Source organism: Ursus maritimus, unplaced genomic scaffold (genome assembly GCF_017311325.1).
Source record: "Ursus maritimus isolate PB19 unplaced genomic scaffold, ASM1731132v1 scaffold_21, whole genome shotgun sequence".
NCBI classification, from domain to species: Eukaryota; Metazoa; Chordata; class Mammalia; order Carnivora; family Ursidae; genus Ursus; species Ursus maritimus.
This window is the reverse complement of record NW_024424564.1, coordinates 36,667,648-36,684,252: the sequence shown is the minus strand read 5'-3', so window position 1 is coordinate 36,684,252 and position 16,605 is coordinate 36,667,648. Positions and strand designations below refer to the sequence as shown.

Sequence of the window (16,605 nt, the reverse complement as noted above, 5' to 3'; positions counted from 1 at the left end):
TTACTATTTATACTCATTTTATTTCCACTTTCAAAGTATATGAAAACAAGCTTATAAAAACTTGTAACAAATTTAATCCAAATAAGTAAATGGCAGTATAGTAAGTGAAATACCATGGGTTTTGCTAAATATTGAATATACTATATGTTAAATGTTCAAGTTATCTATTAAAGATATTTCTATTTGGTAGGAGAACTGGCATAGACACAATCCAAACCGTTAGAATTATATTCAAGTATACAACCAAGTACTAATAGGACCCAAGGTCAACCATACTTGAAGTGGATGAATTATATGCTATGTACAATATATCTCAAAAAAGTTAGTTTTTAAGGATGTCTTTCTATATTATTATATAAGCTGCCACAAAAAAAAATCCTGGTAAATATTATAGTTTTCTAGAACTAAAGATATTTCTATTTGGTAGAAGAATTAGCACAATCCAATCTGTCAGAATTATAGTCAAGTATACAGCCAAGTACTAATAGGAACAAAAAGGACAATTATAGCTAGGGGCTGACCTGACATTCTGTATTGGTACAAAAACTGGAGAACTGATCTAGAGCAAGGATTTGCTGATCCAGGCAAGGCGCTAATACTGAGAGGGAGGATGCTCCCCATCTGCTGTCGGGGGGAGGGGGGGGGGGAGTACCAGGGTTCAGAAAAGGAAAAACAGGCTGACAAAAGGATCAAGATTTACAAGATGCTGGACTTTGTCCGGATTCTGTTTGGGATTTGCTGACCTGAGTAATTCATTTTATCTGAATCTCAGTTTTTATTATCTATAAAATGAACCCCCGAATGACATATAAAGATAATAACAATCCTTGCCTACCTCTCGTAACTATTGTAAAGACACAGTGGGACAGAGTGTGTGAAGCATGCTGAAAAATGCATTGTAGCATCAAGATGCTAACACTGCAACACGCTTAATGGGGAAACAAAAGATTTGCCTTTGCTTTGAAGGATTTAGGATGGTAATACAACACCAGGCTGAAAATATCTTACCCTGACAGGGAATCCGTATGAGTAAGAGAGAACACGTGTGCACGAACAACCATCAGACAAACAACTCAACTTGTTAAAGGCTAGAGTCCAAAGGACCACAAATAGGAAAGTGGCCTTATCTGACTCAAAGAAGTTCCTAGAAATCTTAGGATTTCTTGAAAGACATTAATATAGTCTCTTTCTTAGTAAGAACAATGACTAGGTTAGAGCTATTCCAAAATAATTTACATATGTATGTATGAGTATATAAAAATGAAAATAATTGTATTTAGTTCATATGGCACAACAGGTCTTATTATGGATTGGGAGAAAAATCTCTGCATACCACCAGCACCTTCTTCTCCTTCACCACCACGGCCCCATCAAAACAGTCATCGACACCACTACCAACAATTCCAATACCATCAACATCAACATTCCCGACAACCCCATCACCACCAGCAACACACACAGACACACCCCTAGGCTATACATTCCTAATTTTCTTAGCAAGCATAGAGAATTTAACAGGAAAAAAAAAAAAAAAGGTACCTATAGCAAGTAGGGGGAGCAGATCTTCGCATAGAGTTTCCCTTCTTCTTTGATTCCCTATGGGGCTTGTTGGTGTCACCTATGACCCTTCCTCTCCATGGGGGCAGAGTACTGCCAGAACTGAGAGAGGAACCTAAATCTCACCAGATTTCCGCCCTTTCCTTCTCAGGCTTTACTCCGAAAGAACTTATGCTAACAACATTGCTTTTCCTTTTTAAGTGGTGCTACAAACATCTTCTGGTTCTTGAAGCCAGCTGCGCATGTGCAAGGCCACATTCCCAAGGTAAGAAAGTGGGGGAGAGTTGGAGAAACACCTGAGCACCCCTGAGCAAGAGCCCTTCCTCTGGCCTTGCAGTCATCCAGAAACCCCAGCTGTGCATTGTTCTGTTCACCTCAACTCACTCTAAAATGGACTAGATTGTTTAAGAAATACAGGTATTCAAGGTTTCAAAATAAACATTTTTCAATGAAAAATTCAAACAAGATAAACGCACAAAAAAATTTAAGTTAAAACTAATATCAAGGAACAGGGAAGACAAGGGTAAATAAAGATTTGCAACTCAAATTTAGTAAAACATTAAACAATAATTGTGTCTTTTCAAGGTTCTATACTATTTTTTTTTACTACCTATCTTGTTAAAATGTAGATAAAATACTGAACTTGATCTATGAAAACTACACAAAATGTAGGCCTACTCACTGAATAAATACTTACTGTGTGCTTACTATGTGGCTGCCATGTGCCTGCTTGCACTATTCCAAGCACTGGGGAAGACCAGTGAACAAGACAGACAAAATCATTGCTCTCTGGGCAATGAAAACAAATATCAAAGCAAGTGAGTAGATTACATAGTGTGTTAGAAGATGGGAAGAAAAATTAAGCTGCAAAGCAGAGAATCTGAAGCGGTGGGAGGGGGTGCAGTCCCACATAGGGTAGTTGAGCAAGACTTCACAGAGATTTTGAGCAAAGACTTAAGGGGAGGGGTTGGCTAAGACGACAGAGAAGAGTGTTCCCAGGCACAAGGAATAACAATGCAAAGGTTTGAGACTGTAGAGTGCTGGGTGACATGCTGCAGGACCAGCAAGGAGGCCACTGTGGCTGGAGCACAGTGAGCCAGCTGAGTATGGGGGAAAATAGGATATGATAGAGTGAGGAAATCATTCAGGTCCGGGGAAGATCAAAATAGGATTTTGAGCAGAGGACGGAAATGACACGACCTCTGTTTTAACTAGGTAACTCTGGGCATCTGTGCTAAGAACACAGGGTAACAGTCAAGGTCAAAGCAGGGAGGCTGCTGTGATGATCCAGTCATGAGAGGACTGTGACTTTGACCAAGGCGGTGGTGGTGAAAGTAGTGAAAATTGTTGTAATGACATTTTGAACCTATGCTCTTCACCTAAAGAAGGGACTAAACTTTGACCTACCTTTGAGATTTTGTTTTGGGTAAAGCATGTTATCAAGCTAGCAATTACGTTGGTCATACGATAGGCAGTAATTTGTGTCTCCAAACACTTTTGTTCATGTAAGTCCTAAAAATTAAAAACAAAAGACAAAAACCTATGTATCCCCTTCCAAAGTTTTGATTCCCCCCAGGAAGTTTAAAGTTGACCTCGTCATAAACTTATATAGAATTACGAAGAATATAATTTCTGGCATATGTAAACAGTAAAATTTTAATTCATAACTTCTCTATTTCCCACCATGATGGCTAATTTTACATTTTGACTTTACTGGGCCACAAGGTATCCAGACTTTTGGTCCAACATTACTCTGGAACAGATGTCTCTGGATGAGTTTAACATTTGAATGAGAAAAGCAGTTTGTCCTCCCTAAAGCTGATACATATAGTTGAAGACCTGAATAGAACAAAAAGGCTAAGAGGGAACTCCTTCGTGCCTGCCCTCTGTTGGGACATTGGTCTCTTCCTGCCCTTGAACCAGAACTGAAACATTGGTTCTTCTTGGGTCTCCACCTTGCCAAGGGCAGAACTTGGGACTTCACTTCCATAATCACAGGAGTTAATTCCTTATAATCTCTTAATCTCTTTTTCACTCATCCTTTTTCTCTCTGCCCCCTCCACAACCAGGGGTGTGTGTGTGTGTGTGTGTGTTTAGTTCTGTTTCTCTAGAGAACCCTAATATAAGCACCATCATCCACTTTAAAAATAACCAAATTCAAGTTCCTCCTTTCCAGTTGGAAAATTTATATAGTGAGTTTTTCTTCTTTAACTCTTAGATTCAGTCTACCTCCCTGCAGAAGTTTATCCCAAGATAGCATATGTTTGTGTTAGTAAGTCTTTTATTGCTCACACTACCATACTACTTTGTAAGAAAATATTTCAAATTACTGCTGTGTTCAGTGCCCAGGTGGATTCTACGCCCATGCACAACACATCACAGCAAGATTTAGGACAGATGAGAGAGATGCCTTTCTTTGCTAAAATGGGGAAAGAGTAACTGTGAAAGGGTGGGGAGAAACGAGACTGAGCACACGGACCAGATTTTGGAAACTGATGCCCTTGGAACCTTCCATACTTTCCTGAGTGTTTAGGTACACCACCAAGAATACTTGTTTAAAGTCACTGGAGTAGACCACCCATTTGTGCTAGTACTAAAGAACTTTTTAAGATTTTATTTATTTGAGAGAGAGAGCACTTGAGTAAGGGGAGGGGCAGAGGGAGAAGGAGACTCCTCCACAAAGCAGGGAGCCCCATGCAGGACGTGATCTCAGGACCCTGGGATCATGACCTGAGGCGAAGGCAGACACTTAAACAATTGAGCCACCCAGGTGCCCCAGTAAAGAACTTTCTATATATAATACTGGCCTAGCTGCTTAGTTTCCCCCATGCAACCCCTGGAAATAAGGAGGGCAGCTTTCTATTCAGGCAAATGTCTTTGTTAGCAAACTGGCTCACTCTAAAGGATGCTAACCCCAGCTTTAATTTGACACTCTCCTATGGCACTGTGTCTCTCTGTAATTGGCCACACAAAATTGTTGCACTCTAGGCCTATGTAGGAGAGAGTAATAGCTCCTTTAAGTTCAATATCAATGAATAATTCTCAAAACCTCAGCTGAGAAAAACAATACACAGGGAAGACTGAAAGACAAGTAGTCCACCTACTCTTCACATCTCTGGGCCAAACCACATCATCAGAGAATGGAATACCTGATCAGAACCTTGCAGTTGCTTTAACAAAATTTGCTTTGAAGCAATGCTATTAAAACAAATGTGTTTTACAAGAACCAGCCTTACAAGACTTGATGATTTTCAAAACAAAACACAGTGTACTCTTTATGGGGACTCTTGGGAGAAATCCTTGTCTGATGTTGGTGCCAAGAATAGTTATAATCATCCTGAGCAACTGGCTTCTCTTTACTCCTACAAGAGCTTCCTCTTCCTGCTGGCTGACTGAAAGCTTATAGCCAAAGTTGTGGCCTCTGTATCCTACACTTAGGTCATTCTGACATGCAATTTAATTGTATACCTGGTTCCATTTTGTTCCCATCCTTTCTTCCTTGCTTTTGAACTTTTACTATGTCAAGTATCCTCTATTCTTATCAGCAGCCTAAAATCCTTCTAATAGGAGACAATAGACCTATAACACCTATATATGTACATATGGACTGGAGTTTTGTCCTATAATCTCGTGCTCCTTCCACATCCTTCTACATTCATGTACAGAACTTCTCTTTAAAAGGCCGGGGTTTTTTGGGTTTTTTTGTTTGTTTGTTTTTTTCCTGTTTGGAGTCATGAATATGCCATAGACTGTCACATAAAACCAAGATACCAGGAACACAGGGTACAATCATTAGGGTCCCTAAAAGAATTTCAAAACTAAGCAGGGTACAGCAGTGGTTAATCAACAGAATAAAAAAGTTTCTCTGTTTTGATTAACAATCATTTTTTGAGATCCTACTTTGTGTCAGATACTAAACTAGATGTAAAGAAATTAAAAGAAAAATAAGAATGGTTCATCATTTCAGAGACTACTGTCTGGGGAGGAGAAAAGAGGAATTACATATGTGTATGTGTCCGCATGTACGTATATATGCAAGCGCGCGCGCGCACACACACACACACACACACACACACACACACACATCTTTAACACAATGACATAAGTCTATCTAAGTCTATAAGAAGTTATAAAAACAGAAGCCAAATAACAGGAGAAAGATTTTACATTGACTGCCATGATTTAACAGACTCCTTTTTATCCATCACTCTGGCTATAACTATAGAGTTCTTTAATTTTGTGACTTATGATGACAACACAGATGAATTTAAGAAAGAGTGAATCCACCCAATTCAATGAGGATTGTGCATGGTTGACTGTGTATACAGTCAACTGGAGAAAAATATGTGTCAAACTATATCCCTTGATCAGTTATGGCCAAGAGAACAGTCTTTATTCCTATACAGCTTTGATCTCTCACTTGTCTTATACTGTGGAAATTTACCCTGTCCACAGTGACTGGAACAGCTTTGGGCATGGTTTTCATCCCCAATTTTGCAAGGGAAATCTGGATTCTTATGAACAGCCTAAAATCCTTCAAAAGGCAAGGTCTGATGAAAGGGATACCCGGGTTCGATCCATAAACAACCTTCATGAATGTATTTTCTGTTTTGTAACAGAACATACCACGTGATTTACAGAAATATACTATTTAAAACAGGCAGCACTGCATACTCAAAGATAAGAGAACTAGCCTTGACTCAGCTCTGGAACACTTTATAACCTTTCTGCTAATAAAGAAAAGTACCCAGGCTTTAGAAAGAACTCTTAGCTAAAAGCACTTGAATAAAATGTTAGGCAATTTAAAATGTTCAGCCATACTTAGTTCATTTTCCCCCACACTCCTAACATCCATGATCTGTGGGTCTTTTTATATGTTTCCCACATTGTTCCTCTGACCCATGTCAATGCAAATGGGCTGCCAACTTCTTACATTATCAGAGCCCTGATAACTGCTTGCTGAAAATTCTTGGGCTGTGAAATTGCTTAAAGTTAAATTTAAGTGTAGTCTCTTTATCAATTTTATTGCCCAGAAAAGTAGACACATATACTTTCAATTAACCCTATTTAACATAGCCTTTTAGATTAAGGAAACCCTAGGGATTCTCTTTTGAATCATTTCACACATTCCAGCGTGGCTTACAAGTATACAGATGCATGGAAGAACCCTGCAAGGGTTCACCATGGCCCACTCACCATACTGCTGTGTTGACTGCTCTTGCTACAGTGGCCCACCCCAGCTATTCCTTCCTCGTCTCCCTTGAAAATATTGCAAATATCCTTAGCAGAAGTTATCTTCTCCGTACTTGCCCATTTCACTTCCTAGGCATATCTCCCTGCATCCTTTTATTTTTTTTAAGTTTGTAAAAAGCTCAGAAGGTTTTATTGTTTTATTTTTTTTATTATGTTATGTTAGTCACCATACAGTACTTCATTAGTTTTTGATGTAGTGTTCCATGATTCATTACTTGCATATTACACCCAGTGCTCATTGCACTACGTGCCCTCCTTAATACACACTGGGCTAACCCATCCCCCCACCCCTCCCCTCGGAAACCCTCAGTTTGTTTCCCAAGTCGATAGTCTCTCATGGTTAGTCTTCCCCTCTGATTCCTCCCCCCCTTCAGTTTTCCCTTCCTTCTCTTAATGTCCTCCATGCTATTCCTTATGTTCCACATATGAGTGAAACCATATAATTGTCTTTCTCTGCTTGACTTACTCCCTTAACATAATCCCATCCATGTCGATGCAAATGGTGGGTATTAATCCTTTCTGATGGCTGAGTAATATTCCATTATATATATATAATGGAATATTACTCAACCATCAGAAAGGATTAATTATATATATATAATGGAATTATACTCAGCCATCAGAAAGGATTATATATATATAATGGAATATATACATATATATATAAATACATTCATGAAGGTTGTTTATGGATCGAACATATATATATACATATATATACGTATATATGTATATATGTGTATATATATGTATATATATGTGTGTATATATATATAATGTGTGTATATATATATATATATATGCTTTTTTTTTTTTTTTTAATATTTTATTTATTTGACAGAGACAGCCAGCAAGAGAGGGAACACAGGCAGGGGAGTGGGAGAGGAAGAAGCAGGCTCCCAGCAGAGGAGACTGATGTGGGGCTTGATCCCAGGACTCCAGGATTACGCCCTGAGCCAAAAGCAGACGCTTAACGACTGAGCCACCCAGGCGCCCCTCCATTGTATATACGGACCACATCTTTATCCATTCTTCTGTTGAAGGGCATCTCAGCTCCTTCCACAGTTTGGCTATTATGGGCATTAGTGCTATAAACATTGGGGTACAGGTGCCCCTTCTTTTCACTACATCTGTATTTTGGGGGTAAATACCCAGTAGTGCAATTGCTGGGTCATAGGGTAACGCTATTTTTAACCTTTTGAGGAAACTCCGTACTGTTTTCCAAAGTGGCTGTACCAACTTGCACTCCTACCAACAGTGTAAGAGGGTTCCCCTTTCTCCACATCCTCTCCAACATTTGTTGTTTCCTACCTTGTTAATTTTTGCCATTCTAACTGGGGTAAGGTGGTATCTCAATGTAGTTTTGATTTGAATTTCCCTGATGGCTAATGATGTTGAACATGTTTTCATGTGTCTGTTAGCCATTTGTATGTCTTCTTTGGAGAAGTGTCTGTTCATGTCTTCTGCCCAGTTTTAGACTTGAGTATTTTTTTGGGGGGTGCTGAGTTTGAGAAATTCTTTATAGATCTTAGATACCAGCTCTTTATCTGTAATGGCATTTGCAAATATCTTCTCCCATTCCATGGGTTGCCTCTTTGTTTTGTTGACTGTTTACTTTGCTGTGCAGAAGCTTCTTATCTTGATGAAGTCCCAGAAGCTCATTTTTGCTTTTGTTTCCCTTGCCTTTGGAGACGTGTCTTGAAAGAAGTTGCTGTGGCCAATGTTGAAGAGGTTATTGCCTATGTTCTCTTCTAGGATTTTGATGGATTCCTGTCTCACAATGAGGTCTTTCATCCATTTAGAGTTTACCTTTGCATACAGTATAAGAGAATGGTCGAGTTTCATTCTTCTGTATATGCTGTCCAATTTTCCCAGCACCATTTATTGAAGAGACTCTTTTTTCCATTGGATATTTTTTCTTGATTTGTCAAAGATTAGTTGACCACAGAGTTGAGGGTCCATATCTGGGCTCTCTATTCTGTTCCACTGATCTATGTGTCTGGTTTTGTGCCAGTACCATACTGTCTTGGTGATCACAGCTTTGTAATATAGCTTGAAATCAGGCAACGTGATGCCCCCAGCTTTTTCTTTATCAACATTTCCTTGGTGATTTGGGGTCTTTTCTGGTTCCACACAAGTTTTTTTGATCTGCTCTACTGTGCTTCTGGTTTCTAATTCATTGATCTCTGCTCTAATCTTAATTGTCTTTCTGTGCGTGGATTAGGCCTGTTCTTCTGTTCCATCTCCAGCTTCTTAAGGTGAGAATAGAAGGACTGCATTTTAGATTTTTCTATTCTTTTGAGTGAGGCTTGGATGGCTATGTATTTTCCCCTTAGGACCACCTCTGCAGTATCCCATAAGTTTTGGACCAATGTGTTTTCGTTCTCATTGGTTTCCATAAATTTCTTCAGTTCTTCTTTAATTTCCTGGTTTACCCAAACATTCTTTGGGCAGGATGGTCCTTAGTTTCCAATTGTTTGAGTTTCTTCCAAATTTTTTCTTGTGATTGAGTTCCAGTTTCAAAGCACTGTGGTCTGAAAATATGCAGGGAATAATCTCAATCTTTTGGTATCAGTTGAGACCTGATTTGTGACCCAGTATGTGGTCTATTCTGCAGAAATTTCCATGTGCGTTTGAGAAGAATGAGTATTCTGTTGTTTTAGGGTGGAATGTTCTATATATATCTATGAGGTCCATCTGGTCCAGTGTGTCATTCAAACCTCTTGTTTCTTTGTTGATCTTCTGCTTAGATGATCTGTGTATTGCTGAGACTGGAGTGTTGAGGTCTCCAACTATTAAAGTATTATCAATATGTTTATTTTGGTTAACAGTTGGCTTATGTAGTTGGCTGGCTGCTCCCATGTTGGGGGGATAGATATTTACAACTGTTAGCTCTTCTTGTTGGATAGACCCTTTAAGAATGATATAGTGTCCCTCTGCATCTCTTACTACAGTCTTTAGCTTAAAATCTAATTTGTCTGATATGAGAATTGTTACCCCAGCTTTCTTTTGAGGTCTGTTGGCATGAAAAATGGTTCTCCATCCCTTCATGTTCAGTCTGGATGTATCTTTAAGGTTCAAAATGAGTCACTTATAGAGAGCATATGGATGGGTCATGTCTTTTTATCCAATCTGCAACCCCGTGCCATTTCATGTGAGCATTTAGGCCATTCACGTTGAGAGTGATTATAAAGATATGATTTTAGTGTCATCATGTTGCCTGTGAAGTCCTTGTTTCTACAGATTGTAAATTTCTGGTCTATATTACTCTTGGGGTCTTTCTTCTTTTATAGAATCCCCCTTAATATTTTTGCAGGGCTGGCTTGGTGGTCACATATTCTTTCAGTTTCTTCTGGTCTTGGAAGCTTCTTGTCTTTCCATCCATTCTGAATGACAGTCTTGCTGGATAAAGTATCCTTGTCTGCATGTTCTTCTCATTCAGTACCCTGAAGATGTCTTGCCAGCCCTTTCCGGCTTGCCAAGTCTCTGTGGACAGGTCTGATGTTATTCTGCCGTTCCTCCCTCTGTATGTAAGAAACATTTTCCCCCTAGCTGCTCTCAGGATGATTTCCTTGGATCTAAGATTTGCGAGTTGTACTATTATATGTCCAGGTGACGGTCTGTTCTCATTGATCTTGGGAGCGGTCCTCTCTGTCTCTTGGACACAAACGCTTGTTTCCTTCCCCAGATTAGGGAAGTCCTCAGCTATGATTTGCTCAAATATATCATCTTCTAGACCTCTCTCTCCCCACCCCCTCAGGGATCCCAATAATTCTGACATTAGAATGTTTCATGGCATCATTAATCTCTCAGTCTGATCATTTGGGCTTTAAGCTGTTTTTCCTAGGCCTCCACGGTTTCCTTCTTTTCTATCATCTTATCTTCTAGCTCACTCATTTGTTCTTCTGCCTCATTTACCCTGGCAGTCAGAGTATCCAGTTTAGACTGCATTTCATTCATAGCATTTTTAATTGCAGCCTGATTAGATCTCATTTCTGCCCTTAGAGAGTCTATATTGTTACTAATATTTTTCTCAAGCCTAGATATCAACTTCATAATTGTTACTCTGAAGTCTATCTCTGATATCTTGCTTATATCCATATCCATTAGGTCTGTGGCAGAGGCCATAGTCTCTGATTCTTTTCTTTGTTAGAGGTTCCTCCTCTTAGTCATTCTGTTGGGGGGGGGGGGTTTGAGGGAATGTACAGAGTCCAAAGTATTAACCACAACCCAAGCAAGATGCACCTGTTTTACAGGGACCCTAGGGTTGTCGTCCTCTTGTTCTTCCAGCCTGTCTTCTGGGGGAGGGGTCTGCTGTGCTGTTACTCAGGCAACCCTGGATGAACAGAGTTGCTCTGCCCCCTACTGGGGAGGGGAGCCTCAGTGAAAACCAGTCTTTTGGAGCTTTTGTTCTCTGGTGGCTTTCCCTGGCGGCTTTCTGCGTCTTCTGAAAGTCAAAGCAGAAGTGACTGCATCCAAACCTCTATCTCGGAACAGAGAAATCACCGTCTGCTCTTCATTGAGGTCTCCAGGACACATAGTTTCCCTTTCTGTCTGTGCTGCTAAAAAACTACAGCGTCCCCAGTTGTGCATCCCACAGCAATCCTCCCAGAGGTCAATTCCAGGGTCGGGCTCGTCTCTGCCTTTTGTGTTTCTAAACCCATGAGCCACCCACAGTTCGTGCACATGCACCTGCAGCTCCTGCATCCTGTCAGGGGGCTAGACTAAAGTCCCTTCCCCTCTGCTAACCAGTCTGCAAGTCTGTGACCGGTCCCCAGCGTGGGACACTTTTGCGCTCAGGTGTTATTTCACCTTCCCAGTGCCAGCTTATGGCAGCTCCCTCCCCCTTCTGTTTATCTTCCAATATCTGCCCGCATAATGATGGCTCCACCCTTCATACCTCGGGACAGGTGGTGTTTTTCTGCTTGGAGAGATCCAGATGTATATTCTTACATCTCAGCTGATTTCATGGGTGTTCAGAATGGTTAGGTAGATACCCAGCTAAATTCAGGGGACCAGCTGAAACAGGGACCCCCTACTCCTCCACCATCTTCCTCCTTCCTCCTGCATCTTTTCAGCTCCAATTTGGAAACAGATCCATAATCCTGCCACCCCTCAACCACATCCAATGTCACCACCCTGGTCCATCATCACCTCAGATTTCTAGACTAGCCTCCTAACTGATCTATCTACACCATGACTCCCTATGATCTGTTCTCCATGCAGCAACAGACAAGATGCTTTCAAGGATACCAGACAAATCATTACACGCCTGTACTCAAAACACTGCCCTGACTTCCCATCTCACTCTAACATCTCATGGATACCTACCATGACCTCTGGCTACCAGCTCCTGCTTTGTCACTCTGCTCCAGCCCTCCTGGCCTCCTTGCTATTCTTAAATCGTGCCAAGCAAAGTCTATTCTCAGGGCCTTTGCATCAGCCATTCGCTCTGCTTGGATACCCCTTCCCATATATCCTCTGGCTTATACCCTCCCCTACTCCCGCTCGGGTCTCTATTCAACTATCACTCTGCTGAAAGGCGTGTCCTGATGAGCATGATCCACACCAACCTCCCTTTCTCCTTCATCTGCTTCATTCAACTGACCAGTGCCTGTCATATCAGCTTATTTATCAGCTTCTTTGTTGGTCTCCTCCCACTCGAACATGATCTCACTGGAAGCAGAAAGCGTATCTTATACATTGCTGCATCCTAGAAGCCTAGTATAAAGCCTAGGCCTATTGGTGAATTTAATAAATAATTGTTGAATGAATGAGTCTTACATAGGATCCCTGTCATTCTTAATGCCACAGCCCTAGTTTAAGAGAAAAATAGTTCCCCACTGGGCTTAGAGTTGATACCTCCACACTAGTATTCCTGATTGTATACCCTTGCTCTTCTCATTTATCTTCCATATAGCTACCAAACTGATGTAATCTACAATCTGACCTTGTCTTTTCTGCTCAAAAATCTTCTCCAGCGCCTACGGTATATAGGAAAACTTCCTCTCCATGTTATATAAAGTCTTTTGAGATGCAGCACTTGCCCATTAGCTAAGCATCATCTCCTTCCATAGTCTCAGAGACCAAATTACTTGTAACTGACTCATGTCCCAGTGACTTTGTACTTGCTAGTTTCTGTCTGGTGCAGCCTCCCCTGCTCTGCCCACCTGGCAGCAACTCATTTAAATGGTCCCAGTTCAGATGCCACCTCCTCAGTGAAGCCTTCCCTGATTGTCTCAGGATGGCCTGAAGTACTCCTACTCCAAGATTCAATTCCACCCTTCATATAATTTCAAGAAAGTACATTATAATTTGTTTTCAGGCCAGTGTCCTAGTGAACAGCAAACCCTCTGATGAAAGGAACATCTTATTAGCATATTCCTAATGTTTGACCTATAGTAAGTACTTGTTAAATGCCTCCTGAATTAGTTTATTAATAGGCAAATAAATTCATACAAGACAATGTTACAGAACACTGTACAAAAGGATCTGAGCCATTAGTGTTCTCAATCTGGGAATGAGAAAAACATGTATTAAATTCAATTACAGATTCAAGGCAAATATGTATTTATAGTTAGATCAACAATTCAAAAGATGGGGTTTTAAAAAAAGGGATAAAACGGGGCGCCTGGGTGGCACAGCGGTTAAGCGCCTGCCTTCGGCTCAGGGCGTGATCCCGGCGTTCCGGGATCGAGCCCCACATCAGGCTCCTCCGCTATGAGCCTGCTTCTTCCTCTCCCACTCCCCCTGCTTGTGTTCCCTCTCTCTCGCTGGCTGTCTCTATCTCTGTCAAATAAATAAAATCTTTAAAAAAATAAAAAAATAAAAATAAATAAAAAAGGGATAAAAGAAAAATGAGTCAATCACAGCCATCTATGCAAATTATCAGTATTTTTCCCCCAGGTTATTTATTTATTCTTTGGTGCCTAAAGAACAATCCCATTCCTTTCTCATCCCTCAAAACCTCTGGAAACATATGAAGACTAGACAAGAACCTATCATGAAAGTATAGCAAATTACTTAAATAAAAAACTACTATCAAGGGGCGCCTGGGTGGCGCAGTTGTTAAGGGTCTGCCTTCGGCTCAGGGCGTGATCCCGGCGTTATGGGATCGAGCCCCACATCAGGCTCCTCTGCTATGAGCCTGCTTCTTCCTGTCCCACTCCCCTGCTTGTTTTCCCTCTCGCTGGCTGTCTCTATCTCTGTCAAATAAATAAATAAAATCTTAAAAAAAAAAAAAAAACTACTATCGAGATATATGAAGAATACTGTAAAAACACTACTTAGATCCATAAAGGATTTGAATAAATGGGAACATATACTCTGGGCACAAGTTGATTCAATTTCATAAATTCTTAATAAATTAATCTATAAATTTGACCCTTCCCCAAAAACATGATTTTTTTCCAGTACCAGACAACTTCTAAAGTTTATATAGAAAAACAAGCATGTAAGAAGATCCAGGAAACTCCTGGAACAAAGAATAATAAGAGGAGACTAGCCACATCAGGTATTAAAACAAACTAGAGAAAACAAAAAAACTAGAGAAATTAACAGTGTAGAGCTAGCCAACAAACTAAGTTAACAAAACAGAGCAAACTCCCCAAACAGTTCAAACTGTTGAAGGGGATTTAATAGATGATGCCACCCTGTCATGCCACCTCTACCCTGGTCTAAGTAAACATCAACTTTCTCAAGAATTAACCTATCACAGGTAAGGAAAAGATACAGAGTTCAAAAAATGTTTGGGGGCAACTAGGTAGTTCTTGGGAAGAAATAAAATTGAATTTCTATTTCATTACTAAAAATGTGTGAATTAGAATAAAATCATTAAAATACAAAAAGACACTGTTGAATTTGTTTTAGGATCCCAAAGTGAGTTAGGCATTTTCATTATTATAAAATCCAGAAACAACAGAAGTAACATGACAACTTTCATTATATAAAACTTAAGAATTTATCTCCAAAATACCACAAACAATATCAAAACAAATGACAAAGTAGGTGGGAAATCATAAGGAAATGTTAATTTCTTTAATACATGAAGAGCTCTTAAAAAATCAGGAAGACCAAAACTCAAATAAAAGTGAACTCGCAAAAACCATTAACAGACTGTTCACAGAAGAGGAAAATATAGGTAAACACATGAAAACATGCTCAAACTAAACTATGAGATACTACTTTTCACCTAGCAGATTCGCAAAGATCAAAATGTTTGCTGGTGGGTTTAGGAATAAGGGAACAGGCATTTTCATTCAGTGCAGCTGGGAGTATAAATTGGCACACTTCTGTCACTAGCAATTTGGTAAGAGCTATCAAAATTTTAAACCCACATACCTTGTGATCCAGGCATTCTACTTTTAGAAATCTTCCCTACAAACTAACTGCCACATAACTCTTCCCTAACCATTCTGCCCCAGTCTACACCAATCCCATCTCCTTGCTTATTCTCTCCTGGGAATTGCAAACAAAACTGTAGCATAGCCTGCTTAGAACACACACCACTAAGCAGGAACCATCCCTAATCCCTCTGTCCCAGTCAAAGGAATTTAATCTTATTTGCTGCTATCTTGCTCCTTTTTCCCCCCCTCCACCTCATTTTTCTCTTTTCCTGCCAGAAAGTCACTTACTATGTCTAATAGGTCTTCCTCCATGGACCCCTGTGGTCATTCACTCCTTCAATTGCCCTGTTCATAGGTCACTGTGATACAGACTTGCAATTCAAGTGAACTGAATCAGCATTTCAGAGACTGATAGCAAAAACTGAGATCTTCCTAAAAAACTTCATCATAAAATCATTCATCCAAACATGTAGAAATAAGTATGATCATGATCATTCAAAGAGAGTCTGCTAAGCAGGTAAATATGTACACACAAACATACATTCATAGAATTTCTCCAAATTCTAACACCAGAGAGACAAATAATGATAATGAGTTAACAATTGTTGGGCAACATAATCATCTTGCAGACACTGTGCTAAGCACTTTCCATGTACTATGGCATTTAACACTCACAATAACTCTACGAAGTAGGGATTGTTAGTTATTCTCAGTTTTACAATTGAGGACAATGATATACAAAGAGACTATGCAACCTGTCCAAGGTCCAAAGATGAGAAAGTGGCAGAGCCAGGAATCAGACTGCCTGCCCCAGAGCCCAGCCTCTCCACCACCAGGACAGACTCTCCTTTAAATCCTAATTCTTTTAGACTAAAGGTAGAAAGTACTGACCAAAACCTTGCTTAGAATAGAGTAGAACACTGATACTGAATTAAAGACCACACATAATAGGGTAAGGATCTTTAAAAATTCAAAAATATTGCTTTTTGTTTTAAGATACCATTTCTATTAACTGACTCACCCAGACATTGTAAATTAGGCAGGACCTGTTTTTACAAATGTTCTTCACTGACATACATGCATCTCACTCGCTTTATCTTTCTTCCTTCCTTCCCAAACTGAAATTCTTTGCTAAATTTCTTGTATGTTCAGTTTCTAGTTCACTCTCATCTCTTCCTAATGAGCTGTGCTCACTGGTGATGTCCACCATTTCCCTGCCCACCCCGCCCCCCCCCCCGACCCCGGGGCCAGAGCACCCTAAGCTCAAGCTCCTAGTCCCCCAGAAGAACACTCCAATCTGCTCCCTTCAGACTCAAGTGAGAGACAGGTCTCTTTCTATCCTATATTCTTCATCTAAATTCTGACAATTCTACCCTTGAGAAAGATATTCATGAACTCTGATGCCCATCTTACTTTTAGTCAATTCCAGAACTAAATGCCTGATTATAAA

At 40.1% G+C, this 16,605-nt stretch overlaps 1 protein-coding gene across 1 annotated transcript in view; it reads right to left on the bottom strand.

The window, feature by feature from the left end:
* The window catches only part of ANO4 (anoctamin 4), a 310,379-nt gene extending 298,862 nt beyond the window's left edge, over positions 1 to 11,517 (bottom strand). Inside the window, exon 1 of the mRNA XM_040637073.1 lies at positions 11,202 to 11,517. Coding sequence (XP_040493007.1) covers positions 11,202 to 11,517 — 316 coding nt within the window. The remainder of the gene's footprint in view (positions 1 to 11,201) is intronic.
* Positions 11,518 to 16,605: the final 5,088 nt, after the last annotated feature.